Raw genomic sequence first — 19,239 nt, 5'->3', positions numbered from 1 at the left:
ATGGCAGTCAAGTTGGAAAAGAAGATATAAATTTGTCAGACAACATTATCATCATTCTGGAAAATACTAAAGAATTTACTGAAAAAAACTATTACAACTAATATGTGAATTTAACAAGATTTCAGGATATAACAAAGATATCCAAACAAACTCTATTTCTACATACTAACAATAAAAATTAGAAATTAAAATTAAAAAGCAATATCACTTATAATAGCATCATAAAATGTGAAATAGGGATAAATGCACAAAATATGTGCAAGACTTGTACGAAATAGTATAAAACACTTTTGAGAGAAATTAAAGCTACCCTAAATAAATGGAAAGATGTACCATATCCATGGATCAGAAGACTTAATATTGTTAACATGTCAATTCACTCACAGGAATTTTTCCTACATGTGTACATAGATTTATAAATATATATGAGGTTTGTGTCAACATTATTATTCAGAACAAAAGACTGTGAATAACTATATATCCATTAATACAGAATTGAAGATGAGTTGTGTTATGGTCATATCAAGGAAGACATTACAGTCATTAACATAATGGTATTATAAGATTATGTATATTATTAAATGAAATAAAAGGGCACCTTTTGGGATGAGCACTGGGTGTTGTATGGAAACCAATTTGACAATAAATTTCATATATTGAAAAAAAATAAATGAAATAAAAGGGGAAACTGTTCATACTACACTTCCATTTGTGAAGAAAAACATAATTCATTTGTTTTTGGCTATGTTAGACTAGTTTGGAAAGATACACAGAAATCTGATAGGAATAACTGGCTTGAGAAGGAAAACTGGAGAATGAGAGACAAGTGTGAGCAAAGACATATTTACTATATACCTTATCCTGTCCACTGAATATTGTACTATGTATGTGTGTGTATATATATATATATATATATATATATATATATATATATACTTTTTAAAATACAATTTCAGTGATTAAAATCACTTACATGCACTGGTCCTCCAGCAAGAGACCTCATCTCTGCTACTCTAATCTTTCACCACAGGTCCTCTCCCATCCACCCATCTACACCTCTACTAGAGATAGACTGCATTTCTTACTGCCAAATGCACTCCATAGCCCATTGCTCTGTGTTCGGCATTTGTTTGTAAGTTTCTCTCCCATCTGCAACATGCTCCTTCCCCCACAGCCTGCACTTTTAGACCCAACTCCTATGTCACTTTACCCAGGAGCCCTCTCTGACCACCCTGATCATCACTATGGTTTCTCTCCTCTGAAATGAGATGTTTATAACCTAGGCTTTGCAAATGAGTGTATAGTTCTGATTGTTCTAGATTATTGGATCCTGTTTTTGTGAATTAGTCTTACCTTGGAAACCAGACAGTTAAGTGTCTGGAGAGCAAGAAGGCAACAATGACTCAAATGTCTTTGTACCTTTGACACTGCCCATCTTAGGGATGAACATAAACTAAAGGCTCACCATGCCAGCAGGGTGGAGGACTGGATGTTGGAGGAGGGACCAAAATAGCTTCTTCAGAGATTTTGAGCACAGGGGTTTTTTGGCTGTGAGACTGCTGTTACCAGGGTAAGATTCTGAAGGAAATTCAGAAATTCCGTTGTTGGGGAAATATGCCAATAACCACAGAGGTCAAGCAGGTAGCATAAATGTATAAATAAATGGGAAGAGAATAGAAGTGTTGGGCCCTGGGAATGAATTAGAAAACTACTGGCCTGATAAAGGTTTCAAACTTCAGGTTAAAGAAAATAATAACAAACAAAAACAAGCTTCCTTCAGGCAAACAACATATATCCAGAGTAGATGAATAGATTTAATCATGATCAGCAACTAGTTTATCACCTTAAGTCAGAAGTAGCCACTAACTAACCCCTCTCTGCAGGTAGTCATATCCATGAGGAGACAGAATTCTAAAAACAGCTCTAGAAAACCAACTTTTAAGGAGCTCAATAAGTGAATCTCATTAGTATATCTCCATGGAAGGCAGTGTTTATATCTCTTCCCACCTATCTGTAAGCTTGAGGCCACACAGACTGGGAAGCATTCCTTCCTGCCTCCTACAATCTCATTGAAAGATGTCACCTTGCCCTTTTCCTCCTATAAGCCATGGTCCCCTTCATATACTTCTGATTCCCCATCACCCAATGCCTGTTAATATCAAAGTTCTCCATTCCCAAGCCATAACCAGACTCTGCCCTCCCTAAGCTCATGTGTGCTTCTCAGCTATATTTCCAGTACAGGGAGGGGAGTTAGTGGAGATTCCTCTGTCCCAGCCACTCTTCCTCAAAAGGTGCACTATATCCCTAAACACTCAGAAATTCAGTTGTGGGACAGGTGACCAGATAGTTGTAAACGACAGAGTCAAGACATCAGGCTGGTGTAGGGTGTGCAGACTGAGGACAAAGTGGAGGCATAGACACTGTCTATGAGAAGACACTTTTAGTCCCAGGCTCTGTAACCATTACAGACAACCGGACTCCCTCATCTACAGACTAAATCACCATATACGCTTCCCTAAGTCTTTGACACTGCATGTGCCTTGTGAAACAGAAGGTCTTTGTGATGCAGTCTGGTGGCCTAGTTCCATCATCTATGAGGTGGAGATGACAAGGCATAGCATTAGGAGTCATCAGGCACCAGGACTCTGAATGCCTAGATATAGGGATGGTTGGTCTCCTCATGCTAATGAGGTTTAGACCATGTTGAGAAGTACTTTTGTTCTGTGGGATTTCGAGTATACCTTACATGTCTATGTCTTCATCTTCATCATTCTCCTAATTATCTGGCAAGTAAAAAGGAGTTACCATGGATTAAGGCTGGAACCTCAAAGGAGCTGCTGCCCGGTAGGGAAACGTTATGACCATGATTAAACTAAAAAGCCTCAGATAAGCTTTTAAGATCTCAGAGTCTCTCCTTTTACCACCACCACCCCCAATTTTCATACCATGCATTCAGTAACTCTCATGTGGTACTTCTCAGAGACTAAAAATAATTCATTACCAGACCATCCTCCAGTGTAGTCTAGTTGAAATTAAACACCTCTCAATGTGGCTTGGGTTGAGACCTAGATGAAATGGATTCTAAATCCCTGGATCTCAGACTACCTCCCAAAACGTGGGATTTTTCTGGTTGGTAGTCTGTATAGGCATTTTTAACACAAATCTGTTGGCTTTTATACCTACACACTCTTTAATCTGTCCCACTCTTTCTCTTGCTTCAACATAAACCTCATGCATAACTTGGGAAATAAATGAGAGGTATTGAGTATGGAAAATCCTCAAAATAAATAAGAAGCAAGCAGAGAAGAGAAATGTTGAGGTGAAATGAGTATGGAAAGGGAAGTTAGAAAAGCCAATAAAATATAGACATATATAGAAAGGGATTGGGAAATGTATATTAGCTTTGTCTTATTTTGTTTTTTAAAAAATTTTAATGTTTATTTTATTTTTGAAAGAGAGACACAGAGCATGAGTGGGGAAGGGGTAGAGAGAGAGGGAAAGACAGAAATCTGAAGTAGGCTCCAGGCTGAGATGTCAGCACAGAGCCCAATGCAGGGCTCGAACCCACATACTGTGAGATCATGACCTGAGCTATAGTTGGATACTTAACTGACTGAGTCACCCAGGTGCCCCAGCTTTGTCTTATTTTAAAGATGACCAAAAAAAAAGTGTCCCATCTTCATACTCTTAACATTTTCTCTTTAAGCGTCACCGAAGAGTCAGGATAAGAGATGCAGCATTTAGAGGTAAGGTTCCAACTCTGTTCTGACTCCCCTCACCATGGGCAAAATTCCCTTGATGTGTGTCTCTCTATGACTCTTGGTGCCAGGAGCCAGGTTCTCTAACCACTGAAGGGTCCATTTGCCCCAGCTGATGAATTCTTCCAGATTTTCTTGGGATATCAGAGGCTGGGAATGTTCCAAAATTCATCTTACCCCAGCTCCTGGGAATGAGGAATGAGGAATTAGAACAGAAGCCCTTTCCTGTGTCATTTACTAGTTTTACAATCCTATGGAAGTCACTTCATCGATCACTCTGTGATCCATGAAATGGGCATCTGATGATCTTGCCTCACTCACAGTGTGGTTTTGATGATCAAATGAGATTAGGTCCAGGACAGCATGATACAACTGGTTAAGTTGTACACAGACATGCCTGAGAGCATTTACTGTTGGGTTTTCGAATCTCCTCTTACTCAAAGGCCTTCAACTTCCTATAGGACATCCCTTCAACTTCCCATAGGACGCCCCTGTATCCTCTCATTCCTTGTAACACTCTCTCCTGGTATCTCAGCTAGGCGACTTTCCTGGGAAGAAGCTGAGAAGCCATGGGAGCTGCTCTCTGTCATGAAAAGGTGACCACTTGCTCTTTGCAGTCTCCAAACTCCAGCCTGGCCCGTCATCATTTCTGTGCTTGGCCTGGGGAAGGGATGAGGAGAGGGATAATGGCTGGGTGGGAGTAAGACACAAGTGGACACTGAGCACAGTTGAGAGGGTTGCCAGGGCAGAGGGGGACCAGGTGTCTCAGGAGAGAGGAGTCTCCCAGTTCTGCTATGGGCTCAGTTCACAGTGGTCCTGGAATTCAGGATTTCACTAGTATGTAATTCATTAAAGACTCTACATGAGTTTGCACTCAGCCACAAGACAAGTTATCCAGTCAAGAGAATAGACAAATATGTGCATAACTAAATTCCATTGTCATATTCCCTTTACAGTTACAATCATTCAAGGGCAGACCTGTGGAACCTGTTGACATTACCTCCATGGTTTTGTCTTAGGGGAGGCCAGTTCCTGGGACAGCCCTTAGGAAAGAGCCTGTCATCCTCTTCTTAAAGTCTCTAGAGAATGGGACTGGCTCTGAAGGGATGCTATGAACAGGAGCTGGGACACCCCATGGTCTCTGAATTCAGAGTTCCCACAAAGACCTCATTTTTCACAGTTTAGAAATACTGCATATAGGCTGTGGCCTTCTTAACCCCAAAGGAGACTGACTCCAGATTCTCCTGGTCATGTTCTTCATGCTGCCACATCAGCTAAACATTGGTTCCCCTGCTCCCACCCTACACCCTGGTTCCCTTCTCCTAGTTCAGCTTCTCAACACAGGTCAACAGAGAACTCACCCCACCTCCCAGTCTGTCATGGCCCTGTGCTCCCATGGGCTGTCTGAGACCTTGCCCAACAAGGCCCAGGCCCTCAGCCCAGCCCAACATAACTTGCCAATTGCATTTTCCTTGGAGGAAGAGGAGATGGGTAAATACCCTGGGGGTACAAGCCCCAACGTTTCCAGGACTAGGGGAGGGCAATCTCCAAGCCACACACATTCAAAGAGGCAGGTGTCAACCCATCAGTAATGGTTGCCATCTTCCCTTCCCAGCCAGGGCTGGCTTCCTCAGGAGGGAAGTGTGCGACGGCTCCTGTGTGCAGATACCTGCTGCCAAATCTGCAATTCTATGGCTCTGGAGATTCAGCAGTTGCTGGCGGGTGAGAACACCCTGATCTGTCCCCCTTCATCAGAGCCATTGCAGGGGTCCTCTTGCCTAGAGATTTTGTCCATGTCTAATGTGTCTTTAGAACAGAATCTGGACCAATGTTCCCTACACTCCAAAGCACTTGTATATCCATCTGTAACACCCCCAGTGTTGCAATCAATAGATCAGAAATGCTTAACACAGTCAGCTGCCCAGTCGACTGGTACAGCCAGGGTACACAATTACTGGGCTGAACACCACCAGCTGGGGCAAGGATTTCAAATAACTGAGGTGCCCAGGGGCCAAGAGACTATGTCTTGCTCAAGACTTGAGGAGGCTAGGTTAACAGTGAACCAGCAGGAGATGATGCAGAACACCCCCAACCATGTCTACGGGAACCAAGGGCAGCAGCCCTTGAATTCCCAGGTCACTCTGCACACCCTAAACCACGAATTCACTACCCAGACACACCCTATGGCCTTACATATGGTTACTGTCCTCCCTGCCAACCTGCCATTCCTCAGTCCTGAAGTCCTGAGGCTTCTTGAGGTACATGTGAAAAAATGGATGCATTTCCAGAGATGGGGGCTTCCCAGACGTGTGGAGGAGTCCCTAAGGCAGCTTATGCCAAACCCGCCATTCTTTTGCCAACGTGTAAATGACCAACCAACTTCTTTCATCCCAAATGATACTTCTAAGTTCTCTGTTGAAAAACTGGGGACCTATTCCTACCAGAACTGGGGTCCATTTATGGGCAGCCAGCCTACCCAGGCCTTCTGGGTTTCTGAATGGTCCACTATGGACCCAGAACAAAGACACCACCACCAGCAAATCCCAAACCATATGGCTCTGGCTTTGCTGTCTCCAGCCCTTAAAGAATCACATCGTCTCTATCCACATCCTGGGCACCAGGCTCATGACTCAGTGGCCCATCTGCAGCAGAAATACAGCCAGCTATTCTGTGGCCACCCTTCTCTGCACAGTGAGTCCCTCGTCAACACATTAATAGGTTCTCAAAACTGCTCCACAAATGGGAGCATATCCCAGCACCCCCTGAAGGATGCTCTTTTCTTCAAGGAACTCTCTGTCCTCCCCCTGCTGCCTAAAACTGTACCCCAATCAGTCCCACCCTCTTCCCCATCTTCCCCAAATTGGGTCACTCCATCTGATTACCAACAAGCTCAGATCAGTGTTCCATTATTGACGCTGGCTGAGTGTGATGCCTTGGAGTGGCACCTGCTGCAGAAGCAGCTCCAGCTTCAGTGGGGCTTGCCAGCGGTTTTCCAGAGACCTCAGCACAGCCAGAGCCCCATACAGTATAGGCCCTGTGGCAAAGCCCAGTCTCCAGAGACAGTGAAAAGTTTTTGGCCAGTGAAGCCCATCACAGTCCTCACTAGGAAACTACTCTTCTTTCCGGAACATGCCCGGAGGCTGCTGGAATTCCATCTCCAGAGGCAGCTGATTCACCATCGTTGCGGCCTGCCCCAAAAGATCCAGGAGTCCATCCAGTTGCTCCTGTCCCCCACTGATCAGTCAACTCTGTCCTGGAGTAGCACAGCCCTAGCCAACATGAGTGCTCCCCAACCTACAGCCCTAGAAACCACTGGGGCCGGTGACCCATTCTCACCCTTCACAGACCCAGTGTCAGTCCCCATGCCACACTTTTTTCACCAGGCCAAGGCAATATTACAGAGCCACATCAACTCCAAATGTGGGCAGATCCACCAGGGCAAGGTCCCTGCTTGTGTATACAGCTCTTGGCAGTACATAATTCCTGGGGACCTGCAAGTGGCTCCCTTAACCTGCATCCCAGAAAGCAATCCCTTGGAGCTGCAGGCAGCAACTGACCCTGCCCCACAAGAGAAAGCTATACCCTGGATGCCAATGGCCCTTGACCAACGGCAACAAGCCTCACGAGATGCTGTCACTGAACACCCTAAGCTGCCCCGAGCCCTGTCTGAGGGAGCCATTGAGAAACTGGAGACGACTTTGCGGCACAAGTATCTGGCTTTCTTGTCAGGGCTGCCTGCTCTTTATTATGTGGCTCTTTCTAGGGCCATGGGACCAGCAATCACTACCCAAGATGTGATCACAGGAATGGTGCCTGGATCTGGAAAATTCCCAACTGAACCTCTGACTCAGATGATCTCATCTGAAGAGAAATGTCTGAGTCTTGGGCCATGCTTTCAAGATGCCAACAACACTTGTGCAAACATTGCAGATGAGTTCCAGGCTGAAGGGCAGGTAGAAGAAGATGCCAACAACACCTGTGCAAACACTGCAGATGAGTTCCAGGCTGAAAAGCAGGTAGAAGGAATGATTGAGACAGTGCATTTAGAAAGCCATACAGAGACTTCTGGGCCCTACACACTCAAGAAACCCATCTTGGCCAAATTAAATTTCCATCTAAGAAAGAAGATCCTAGAGATACAACTGGGAATTCCCATAAAGGCAAGGAAGTCCAGAGAACAAACTATAGCAATCCCAGAGAACACAACCACACAGGAGTCTCCAGGGAATCTGAACAACCAAGGGAAAACATTGCTCCAGGATCTCCCTACCCCACCAGATGTTCCTCGTGCCCCAGATCCAGAATGGCTCCACCTTAAAGAACAGCTGGCCATTGAGTTAAAGGCAGTGCAGCAGAACCAGAAGCAACCTAGTTCCAGAGCAGTACACCATGGTTCTGCCCACTGGGCCTCTAAGATCTCACAACCCAGTGGCGACATGACAGAGGCCCAGGTACTTTGTGTTCAGCTTGAGGCCAGTGTGAACAGCCCCAGCCTGGAGGAACTCTGGAGCCCTGAGCCCCAAAGCCCCAGCAAGAGCAAAGACTCAGCCCAAGTTCCCATGCTGGCAGAAAAGAGAAAGGACCCAGGGAAACCCAAATTGGCAGGGGACCATGGAGAAGGGGATGCCGGGCTTGTGCACTGCTCTACAAGAGAAATAAGCCACCCTGATGCAGCCCAGAGGCCAGAAGGGACGAACAGGACACCATGCAGTGCCTGGCGACGAAGCCATAGCTTTCATCTTGATGCTTTCTGTGAACATAGTACCCAGCACCCTCAGATTAAGCTTCCAGAGCCACCTCCAAGAATCCCCAGGAGGAAGGAATCTAAGAATAATGACCTGCAGAACAGTCAAACCAAGCTCAATGTCCTTCTCAAACCAGCAATGATTTCTAAGAATGCCCAGCCTATGGTGCCCCAGGCATCAAAGGGCCAGTCTATCCTGTGCCAACTCATTCAGGGCAAGCCTTTGCAGGGCCAAACTTTGAAAGGTCAAGTTTTGCAGCAGCAGGTCATGCCAGTCCATACTAATAAGAGGCCCAGCCTTACAGAATCTGGCTTGAGAAGTAAGATGAAATCCTTTCTGCACTGTTTTAACACCAAGACAAAAGGCAAAGGGCATGAGGAATCCATGTTCTCTACAGCTGCGAAGGCGGCCAATACCAGAAGAGAAAATGTAGAAAAGAGCCTGGCTCCAGCCAAAAGTCCCACAGGGCGAACCAAGACAGAGAAAACAGGAGGGGACTCCAAGGCCCAATCTTCCCCCACTGAGAAGCAGGTGTGCCTGGCCTTCTTGGATGGTCTCCATTCCCCAGACAGTAAACTCCGGCACCGCTCCCACTCCCAGCAACTCCACTCTGCCTCAGTCCTGAGCCACCCGCGCCACTGCCCTCGGCACTGTCCTATAGTGGCTTTTGCTACCCAACCAGGGAACTTGCCCTAGGTCTCAACTCTCACCTCAGAGGGAAACGTTGGTCTGCTCAAGAAGACCCAAAACAATCAAGACTTTGTAGGCTCCCCAACATCTGCACCCCTTGAAGAAGACTGCTGTCATTTTCATTAATGTGCAGGTGGGGCAGAACGCCACTGAAATACACTCTGTATCTATAAGCAAAGAATTGTCTGTCTCCTCCTTCTCTCCACTGTAGTGTGTTAAGGGAAGGCAGGAGGGGGGGGGGGGCGAAGGCTAAAATGCCCTTTTCATCTAGGGAAGAAGCTTTAACCCACACTTAAGCTGGGTCAACATTCCAAATAACTCCTCCCAGCCCACCCTGGACTGTGGATAAAGAGACAAGCGGTTGAGGCACCTGGGTGGCTCAGTCGGTTAAGCAACTGAATTGTTTTTGGCTCAGGTCATGATCCCAGGGTCATAGGATCCGCACTGAGTGTGGAACCTGCTTAAGATTCTCTCTCTCTCTCTTAAAAAAAAAAAAGCGGGGGTGGGGACTTGGGCAGAGAATGAAGGTAAGGTAAATAAAGATCAGGCTTGGGGGTGCCCAGATGGCTCAGTTGGTTAAGCATCTGACATTGGTCAGGTCATGATCTCACAGTTTTGGGTTTGAGCCCCATGTCAGCCTCTGTGCTGAGAGAACAGTAGAGCCTGGAGCCTATTTCGGATTCTGTGTCTCCCTCTCTCTCTGCCCCTCCCCCACTCACACTCTGTTTCTCCCTGTCTCTCAAAAATAAAATAAAATAAAAAATAAAGATGAGGCTTGAATTCTATCATGGGTTCTCATGGTGTCCTTGGACCCAGAGGAGTAATGTGGACATGAGGACTGTAGTGACAAGGAGTGGCTAGGAATCCCACAGGCAGAATTCATTGATGACTTCTATATATGCCCACAGTCTTCAGGGGTGGTTTTTAGAGCAGTACCATAGTGCTCCAAACTTGAAGAGGTACTTTGTGTTTATCAAAAGCACAAGTTCCCTGTTGGTTATTAGTGATGAGTGACTGCATCAGCTGGCATTCAGATCAACATGCAAAAGGGCTCCCCTTTCTCCATGTCTTTGCCAACATCTGTTGTTTCCTGAATTGTTAATTTTAGTCATTCTGACAGGTGTGAGGTGGTATCTCATTGTGGTTTTGATGTGTATTTCCCTGATGATGAGTGATGTTAGCCATCTGGATGTGTCCTTTGGAAAAATGTCTATTCGTGTCTTCTGCCCATTTCTTAACCGGATTATTTGTTGTTGGGTGTTGAGTTTGATAAGTTCTTTATAGATTTTAGATACTAACCCTTATCCAATATGTCATCATTTGCAAATATCTTCTCCCATTGCATCAGTTGCCTTTCAGTTTTGTTGATTATTTCCTTCACTGTGCAGAAGCTTTTTATCTTGATGAGGTCTCAAAAGTTCATTTTTGCTTTTGTTTCCCTTGCCTCTGGAGACATGTCTAGTAAGAAGCTGCTGTAGCTGAGGTCAAAGAGACTGTACTGCTGCAACTGCACTACTAGGTATTTATCCAAAGGATATAAAAATGCTGATTTGAAGGGGCACATGCACCCCAATGTTTATGGCAGCACTATCAACAATAGCCAAATTATGGAAAGAGCCCAAATGTCCATCAACTGATGAATGGATAAAGAAGACATGGTGTGTGTGTGTGTGTGTGTGTGTGTGTGTGTGTGTGTACTGGAATGTTACTTGGTGATCAAAAATAATGAAATCTTGCCATTTGCAACAACATGGACGGAACTACAGTGTATTATGCTAAGTGAAATAAGTCAGAGAAAGACAAATATGATTTCACTCATGTGTGGAATTTAAGAAACAAAACGGATGAATGGGGAAGGGAAGGAAAAATGAAATGAGATAAAAACAGGGCGGCAAACCATAAAAGACTCTTTTTTTTTTAATTTTTTTTTCAACGTTTATTTATTTTTGGGACAGAGAGAGACAGAGCATGAACGGGCGAGGGGCAGAGAGAGAGGGAGACACAGAATCGGAAACAGGCTCCAGGCTCTGAGCCATCAGCCCAGAGCCCGACGCGGGGCTCGAACTCACGGACCGGGAGATCGTGACCTGGCTGAAGTCGGACGCTTAACCAACTGCGCCACCCAGGCGCCCCAAAAGACTCTTAAATACAGAGAAAAACTGAGGGTTGCTGGAGGGGAGGTGAGTGGTGGGATGGGCTAAATGGGTAATGGGTATTAAGGAGGGCACTTGCTGGGATGAGCCCCAGGGTTATATGTAAGTGATGAATCACTAAATTCAGCTCCTAAAACCAGTACTATACTAGATGTTAACTAATTTGAATTTAAATTTAAAAAAATTAGTTAATAAAGCACATAGCTAATATGATAGGATGTCAAAAGCAAATGATAGAATCTCTCCTCCTCTGCTCCCTGTTAGTTATTAATAAGATCTTTCTGGAGAACTCACCTCAGAAGCTGCTGTAGCTCTCTTACCTATATCCCGCCTCCACTGCCTGCTAGCTGCAAGGAATGAGTGATTCCTGGAATGAAGATCACAGTAGGACATGAAGAGGGGCTTGTCCCCCACTTCTAAAGGCTGGCAGGGAGAGAATCGGGAAGGGGAAGCATGTAAATGGAGGTCTGAGTACCTGGGACAGAAGCTGACATGTTCCTGACCAGGATATGAAAAGAGAGCAAAGCCAATTTGTTTTGCCCTCAAAAGAGCCTAGAACCAGGAAGCTAACCCAAAGTTCGAGGGCTTTGGGGGGAAGTAAGTAAGTAAATCTGGGCTTTAATCTGCTTGTCTTAGTGTGATTAACAGAGGTTGGCTGAGTGTTGACACTGCTGGGAAAGAACCACAAACACAAGATTTTTCTAAACACATCCAATCCTGTCAAGTACTGCCAGCAGCTTGTACCCAGCCGTACCGTTATGTCTCATTTCTATACCACCTGCACCTGCAATCCTTCCCCATGTTCCTCCTTTCCACCAGCCTTGCCTTCCTGAATACATATACACATATATATGTGTATATATGTACATGTTTTTAAATTTTTTATTTGAGAGAGAGAGTGAGCAGGGGAGGGGGGGGGAGAGAGAGAGAGAGAGAGAGAGAGAGAGAGAGAGAGAGAGAGAGAGAAAGAGAAACCCAAGCAGGTTCTGCACTGTTGGAGCAGGGGGCTCGAACTCACGAACCATGAGATCATGACCTGAGCTGAAACCAAGAGTTGGACACTTAACCAACTGAGCCACCCAGGCACCCCTATATATGTATATTTTTATATGTTTCATGAATATTGTATGGTGTTGAACTCAGCTGTATACTCTCCGGGATCTGGTGTCTTCCCCACTCTTCCCCACTCTTGTCCTCTCCCCAGACAAAGACAGCATCAATTAGCCTACCCACCCCAGCCCTTGGTGTCTGTCATCATTCCACATTTCTTCATTATTCCCCCTGCATTTCAGAAAGCACCAGAACCACTCAATTTGATTGCCAACAACAATAACATAACACTTTTAATAAGACTTTTGAAAAGTGTTCTGTTCCATTAAATAGTCATGAAAAGTGGCCAGGGATCTAGATCTAGAATTTAATGCCACACATGAGGTCTTTACCAGATAAGCTGCTCAGCACTGAAGAGGGACTGTAGCCCCTTTGGTCTTTATGGAATGTCCAATAATTTGCACTTCATAGTAATATCTGTTTGTCATTGATGGAAAGATAACATGGAATTCTCTGAAACCCTTGGAACCTCCCAAGAGGGATACTGAGAGGCAAGCTGAGATCTGTGAGCAGCTGCTAAGAAATGCAAGCCCCTCCAAACCATATCTTGTCTACACACTCCCTCACACAGAGATTAAATGAAGTTTCTCCTACAGACCTGTTTTAAGAGGCCTCTCCAATAAACTCACCATTCTAAGATATTACTAGAGTTCTTTCCTGCCTCCTGTTGTGTCAACCTGCACTCCTACCCCAACTCCCAGCACCATCAGCAGCCTCTATAGCCCTGGCCAGAAAGTGGATGTCTTAACAGTGGCCATCAGACTCATATTCCCTGACCATCTAAGGAGGCATGAATGGACCTGTCCTACCTTCTCCCATAAACTGGGCTGGGGCAGGTATTGGTGTCCCTGGAAGAAAGACTGGAATCCTTGCCCTTAAGGAAGCTACAGCAGAGTAGCATAGCTGAAGGTTGTTCTTATTCCATTCAATATAAGGTTAAGTATGAATAAAAGATTTCCACTTTCAGAAGGAAACTTCTGGCTGAAATGACCAGAGAATGATCTCAGAGAAAGATGATAAACATGAATAAAGGGCAACAAAACTACAACACAAAGAAAACATTACAAAATTGTTTTTACAATGTTTAAGCCAAATCTATGACCCTTGGAGAGGATGAAGAGTTTTAAGGGCAAAGTCACAAGAACGAAATGTGAAAAAAATCAGAGTTAGAATCCTCTGACATTTGACAAGTTACTTAACATTTCTGAGTCCCAATTTCTTCATCTGGGAAAGGGGAATAACTGTACATCCATATCCCAAACCTCAATTACTATTAATGTATTGCTGATTCCCAAAGCCGCTTTGTTGCTCTAGTCTTTCCTCTGAGCTCCAACTAAATAGGCAATAGATAGGAAAACGCTCTATCTTGCCCCAAAGACAATGCAAATTAATTAAAAGTTTCCAAACACCCTCTACCTCACCAAACTGCTTTCTAATGTCAGAGAATGGTATTACTATACCATTTTTTTCAGACCAGGTATATCACTATACCTTTTTGTTCAGACCATATATCAAGTCAGTAACTGGGTTCTAAATTTTGACACCTCTCAAGTTGGCCCCTTTCCTCTATTGTTACTGCCTCTGCTTATAGTTCAGTTTCTCATCCTTTCTTTCTTAAAAAATTATAATAGTATCTCATATCCCCAGGGCTTAGGACAGTGGCTGGTGCATGGTAATACTTTAATAGACTTGAATTCAAAGTCTGGCCTGAGGAAGCAGATTAATTATTACATTAATGTGATGACTGCTATGGTGTATGGGGTCCTGCCACAGGAGGAAGTACTCAGCTGATGAGGACCCTAGGGTCACATAAAAGGGTCACAATAAAAATGACCTTGAAAGGCATCTTGCATAACAATTAAAATAATTTGAGTACTCACTATGTGCCAGGAACGATTGCAGGCAAAACAATCACCAAGACACAGGCCTTGCCTCCATGGAGATCATTACTTAATGGGGTAGACAGTCTCATGTATCCAAATTGTCTAATCAACATATACATATGAATGTCCAATATTAACCTCAAAAGTGAAATCCTGATTCCCTCCCCCCTTGCCACCACACAATCACATATACCAGACCTATTCCAATCACAGTATTTCCCACATCAGTTAATGGTACCTCCTTTTTGCCCATTGTTCAGGCCAAAAACATTGGTGTCATTTTGATTTTTTATCTCTAACAATGTCTCTCCAATCCATCAGAAAATCTTGTCGCTACCTTTAAAATAAATCTAGTACATAACCACTTTGCACTCCCTTTGTTTCTAGTTATTGTAGTAGTATTGTAACTAACCCCTCTGATTCTTCCTGAGACCCTTCCACAGAAACCCAATGGTCCTCAGAGAAAGTCCTTGCTACAGATGATTGATTGACTGATATACTGATATATGTAAAACCATGAGATTAGATAAGATCACCAAAGAAATAAATGAAATTAAGAAAAAACCCTAAGGATTGGGCTCTGGGACATTCTAACAGTAAGAAATTGGAGGGGAAAAAAGGGATCCAGTAAGAGAGAAGACTGAGAAGCAGTAGCCAGGGAGGAAGGTGGGAAAAGCAGAAAAGTGTTGTATACCATAAGCCCAGAGAGGAAAAGTACTGCAAGGAGAAAGTGAGCAACTGAATGAAAAGTTGTGAACTGGCCAAAGAAAATGAGGACTCAGAATTGACCATTAGATTCAGCAACATAGAAATCATTCATGCCTTGAGAAGAATAGACTCTTGTGAATGATGGATGTGAAGGCATGATTGGGATGGATTCAAGAAAAAATGGAAGGAAAACAAATGGTGACAGCAAGTGTAATCAGTTCTTTAAAGGAAGTTTGTTTCACAGAGATGCAGAAAAATGGGGAAATAGAAAGTGGGACCCAAAGAGGACTTTTTTTAAAAAGGTGAGAGACATCAATAACAACAAAATCTGATTTAATGGCCAAATTATGGAAACTGCCCAAGTGTCCATCAGCTGATGAATGGATAAAGAACATGTGGTATATACATACAATTACTCAGCCATAAAAAAGAATGAAATCTTGCCATTTGCAATGACATGGGTGGAGCTAGACAGTATTATACTAAGTGAAATAAGTCACAGAAAGCCAAATACCATATGATTTCACTCATTTGTGGAATTTAAGAAAGCAAAAGGAAAAAAACAGGCAAACCAAGAAACAGACTCTTAACTAGAGAAAACAAACTGATGGTTACCAGAGGGCAGGTGGGTGGAGGGAAAGGTGAAATAGGTGATGGGGATTAAGGAGTACATTTGTTGTGATGAGCACTGGATGTTGTATGAAGTGTTGCATCACCATATTGTACACCTGAAACTAATATTACACTGTATGTTAACTAACTAGAACTAAATAGAACTAACTAGAACTTAAATAAAAAATTTAAATAAAATAAAAATGCACAGAGGAACTACTTAGACATTTTTTCCAAATAAGACATTTGAATGGCAAACAGGTACATGAAAAGATGCTCAACATCATTATCAAGGAAATGCAAATCAAAGCCACAATGAGAAATCATCCCACACCTGTTAGAATGGCTATAACCAAGAAAACATGAGATGAGTGTTGGTGAGGATGTAGAAAAAAGTGAACATTTGTGTACTGTTGGTGGGCATTTAAATTGGTGCAACCATTGTGAAAAATAGTATGCAAGTTAAAAAAAAGTGAGAGACATAGCATGCTGGATATTGACTGAAATGATGCAGTCAGAAGGGATAAATTGATGATAAGGGAGAGCAAGGGGAGAACTGCTGGAGCAATGAGGTGGTGTAGAAGCAGGCAATGGGATCAAATGCCCTGTCCAGAAGATGGCATTGGATAAAAGCACAGATGCTTTACTGGTGGTAAGTAGAAGGTAGTATTGAGGAAAGACAGTGTGGCTTACTAGAAAGATTCCATCACATGTAACAGAATGTGGGCAAAGACCCAAAAGGGTAAAGTGAGGAACAAGGAAGGGACCATGGCTGGGGATGGAGAGAGGGGTATGGAGACCAAAACCAAAAGCCAAAGGTGGAGATGAATTCTGGAAGTTAACTATAGCAAATTACTCTTAGAGCCTATGGTATGGGTGTGCAACAAAGAGGCTAGGTGGGCATAAAAAGGTGTTTCCCATTGATGATCACATGTATGAAGGTGCTCTCAGAAGACTGGAGCACTAGGAGAGATTTCAGGGATGTTCTAGATGTGTGGAGCATAGTGCATGAGACTACAGACAAAGAGGGCAGGTACAACATTCTGGTTTTCAGAGAGTAGGGATGTTTAGGGAGTATGAGAAGAGAACTGGAAGGCAGAAAGAGGTTATCCTGAGTGGATGAGATGGACATCTGTTTTGGACACTTCATATCTGTCAGAAGGTTAACACCTCTGCATTCCCACCTTCTGACCTACCACACAGGAGCCAAGAGCTAAAGGAAGTACAAGAAGTACAACAATCTCCCTAAAATATGGTATGAGGGACTGTGGGATGCCTCTGCCTCACTGATTTATAAGGAAATCCAGGATGACTCAACATCTCATCAAACCAAGAGGTGGTAGCAGGACTCTCTTGCATGATAGGACCCCAGCACTTAGCACAATATGTCCACTGCTAGCAGGGTCCAGAAACAGAGGATGGGAAGAAGTATGAATGTGTCCCTCCTGTGAATGTTGATTCTATGTCTAATGGAAGAGGACCCAGCCTCTGTTGTGGCCCCCAAGGTGAGGAGATACAAGGCCCAGGTCTGTTGAGCCAATACACTCCAAAAACCAAAGGAGATCCTGTGACAGGCACATCCTTCCTGCCTGGTGGGAGGTGGGCAGAGAGCCCCACAGCAAGGAGACGAGGGGGACCCAGAGTGAAGGGAATGACCCAGAAAGGTCATGTGGTAAGCCAAGGTTAATGTGCACACATCCTGACTTAGGTGGAACAGGTCCTTTCCATGGCCCCCAAGGATCCTATCTGCCGCAGAGCAGCATGAGTTCATAGCACTGACCATAGTGCTACAACAAAGGGTTGAGGGCATAAAGATGATATGTAACCAACACCTTCAGGATTCTCAGTTTTCAGCAAAGTCAAGAGCTAAGTGAAGACAGGGTCAGAGCCTGTGACTCACGCAGGACGTTAAGGAATGAAGCCTTGCTCATCCCATCTCATAACCCTAGCACAAACCTCACTCTCTAGCTTAAGAGTAAATCCAGCATAAAAGGCCTCATGGAGGACACAAACTCAAGCATCTACTACTCCAGAATTGGTGGTAGATGCTAGGAATAAATGAGTGCTTGCTAGGGAACTCTGGAGTTCACCTCTGGCCTTCTGAGGTAACATGTCATGGTGAAAGGTCCTGACCTTCTGGAGCCCTTTCCTTGATCTCTGCAGAGGGCACCTGAGAAGTCTATGGAGAGAATTTCAGGCAAGTGACCACGTGCAGTGGAGGAGAGTGGCTTCTCCACAAAATCACTTCTCCTGTCAAAACACAGACTCCTAGAAGATAGAGACCATGACTGCTTCATTTTTGTACCTGCTTACCATAGCCCATCCTGGGAGAGCAGTGAACACAGAATGAGAACAGGAATAAACCCCACAGATGCTACTCTCTGCACCATGTAAGAGGGGGCTGGGCTTCTGCTCTTTACCAGCCATCCAAAGCCTAATGCTCCACCTGGGCTCAGGGGCCCATCTGTCACAGAATGAAGAACAAGAATGATTCCTGTGTCCCATGTAGGGAGAAGAAAGAAGGGAAGACAGCCTGGACTTCAGGTGGGGATATGAGCAATGAGCACAATGTAGGCATGTAAGGTGCTAGGGGACACAGAGGACCAGATCCCTGATAGGTCTGGCTGGGCTTGCCGAGGACTGTTCATTCCCATCCATCCCCAGAGACAGTGAGGCCAGGACCCTGAATACTTGGTCTGGATGAGAGCATGAGGAGGGAAAGGGGGCCTGGGAAGGGGCCAGAGGGAGATCTCTGTTTCCAGAAGGAGGGGTGGGCCCTGCCAACTGCCCCTCCCCCCTTTCCTGCTTTGCCCCTCTTCTCCACTGCAACTTCTCGGGATCCAGGGCCAGGCAAGGCGCACATTGGGGATTTTCCTGAAGGTATCACTCCTGAGGTCAAGCCTGCTACAGAAAGTGCAGGGGCAGGACCCTGGGCAGGCAGCTGGACCCATGGGAATCCAGATGGCGGGAAGAGAATGGGAACGAAAGCCATTCCTTGCGGTAAATGGTGCTGGCAGCTGGGGAGTGTCAGGAGAGAGGGGAGGGGTAAAGTGAGAGTCCAGAGCAGAATCTCACACATAGTCAAAGACACAGGGCACAGACATCAGCCACAAAGAGACACAAACACAAGCACACAAATTCAATGATGCCACTCCAAAACTAATTCAGAGTACCCAGAGACAGGTCCAGGAAACACACCTACATAGACTCAAGAACACCCTGAGTCAGACATGTGGGAGCAGACAGACACTGGCACAAGCACACATGCAGACACAGAGACAGGCTTCACACACGTAAACAGACACAGACCATCTTGCAGACCTACCAACACAAATGCAGTCCAACCAAATCTATCCATTAAAGTTTCTCTCCTCCATAAAGCCTCCTAGGCCACCTCAAAACAGGCCTGTCTCTCCCCCGCTCTAAGCTCTGCTTTGTAATTTCTATATCATTCCTTGTCCTTTAATAAGGATAGTCTTGATACAGAACAGGTGAGCACAAGGGAAAGGAAGCAAAAATAATATAAAAATAGGGAGGGGGATAAAACATAAGAGACTCTTAAATATGGAGACCGGAGGGT

At 44.7% G+C, this 19,239-nt stretch overlaps 1 protein-coding gene across 1 annotated transcript; it reads left to right on the top strand.

Moving 5' to 3' along the window:
* Positions 1-2,700: 2,700 nt before the first annotated feature.
* FAM205A (family with sequence similarity 205 member A) lies at positions 2,701-9,217 on the top strand. The gene is made up of 5 exons (XM_030292985.1): positions 2,701-2,844; positions 3,707-3,746; positions 4,294-4,354; positions 5,374-7,711; positions 7,775-9,217. Exons 1-5 carry the CDS (start codon positions 2,701-2,703, stop codon positions 9,197-9,199), a joined length of 4,008 nt encoding a protein of 1,335 aa, XP_030148845.1. The 3' UTR covers positions 9,200-9,217.
* Positions 9,218-19,239: the final 10,022 nt, after the last annotated feature.

This window comes from Lynx canadensis, chromosome D4, assembly GCF_007474595.2.
Source record: "Lynx canadensis isolate LIC74 chromosome D4, mLynCan4.pri.v2, whole genome shotgun sequence".
Lineage (NCBI taxonomy): Eukaryota > Metazoa > Chordata > Mammalia > Carnivora > Felidae > Lynx > Lynx canadensis.
Note: the sequence above shows the minus strand (reverse complement) of the source record. Positions and strands in the feature narration are given on the sequence as shown.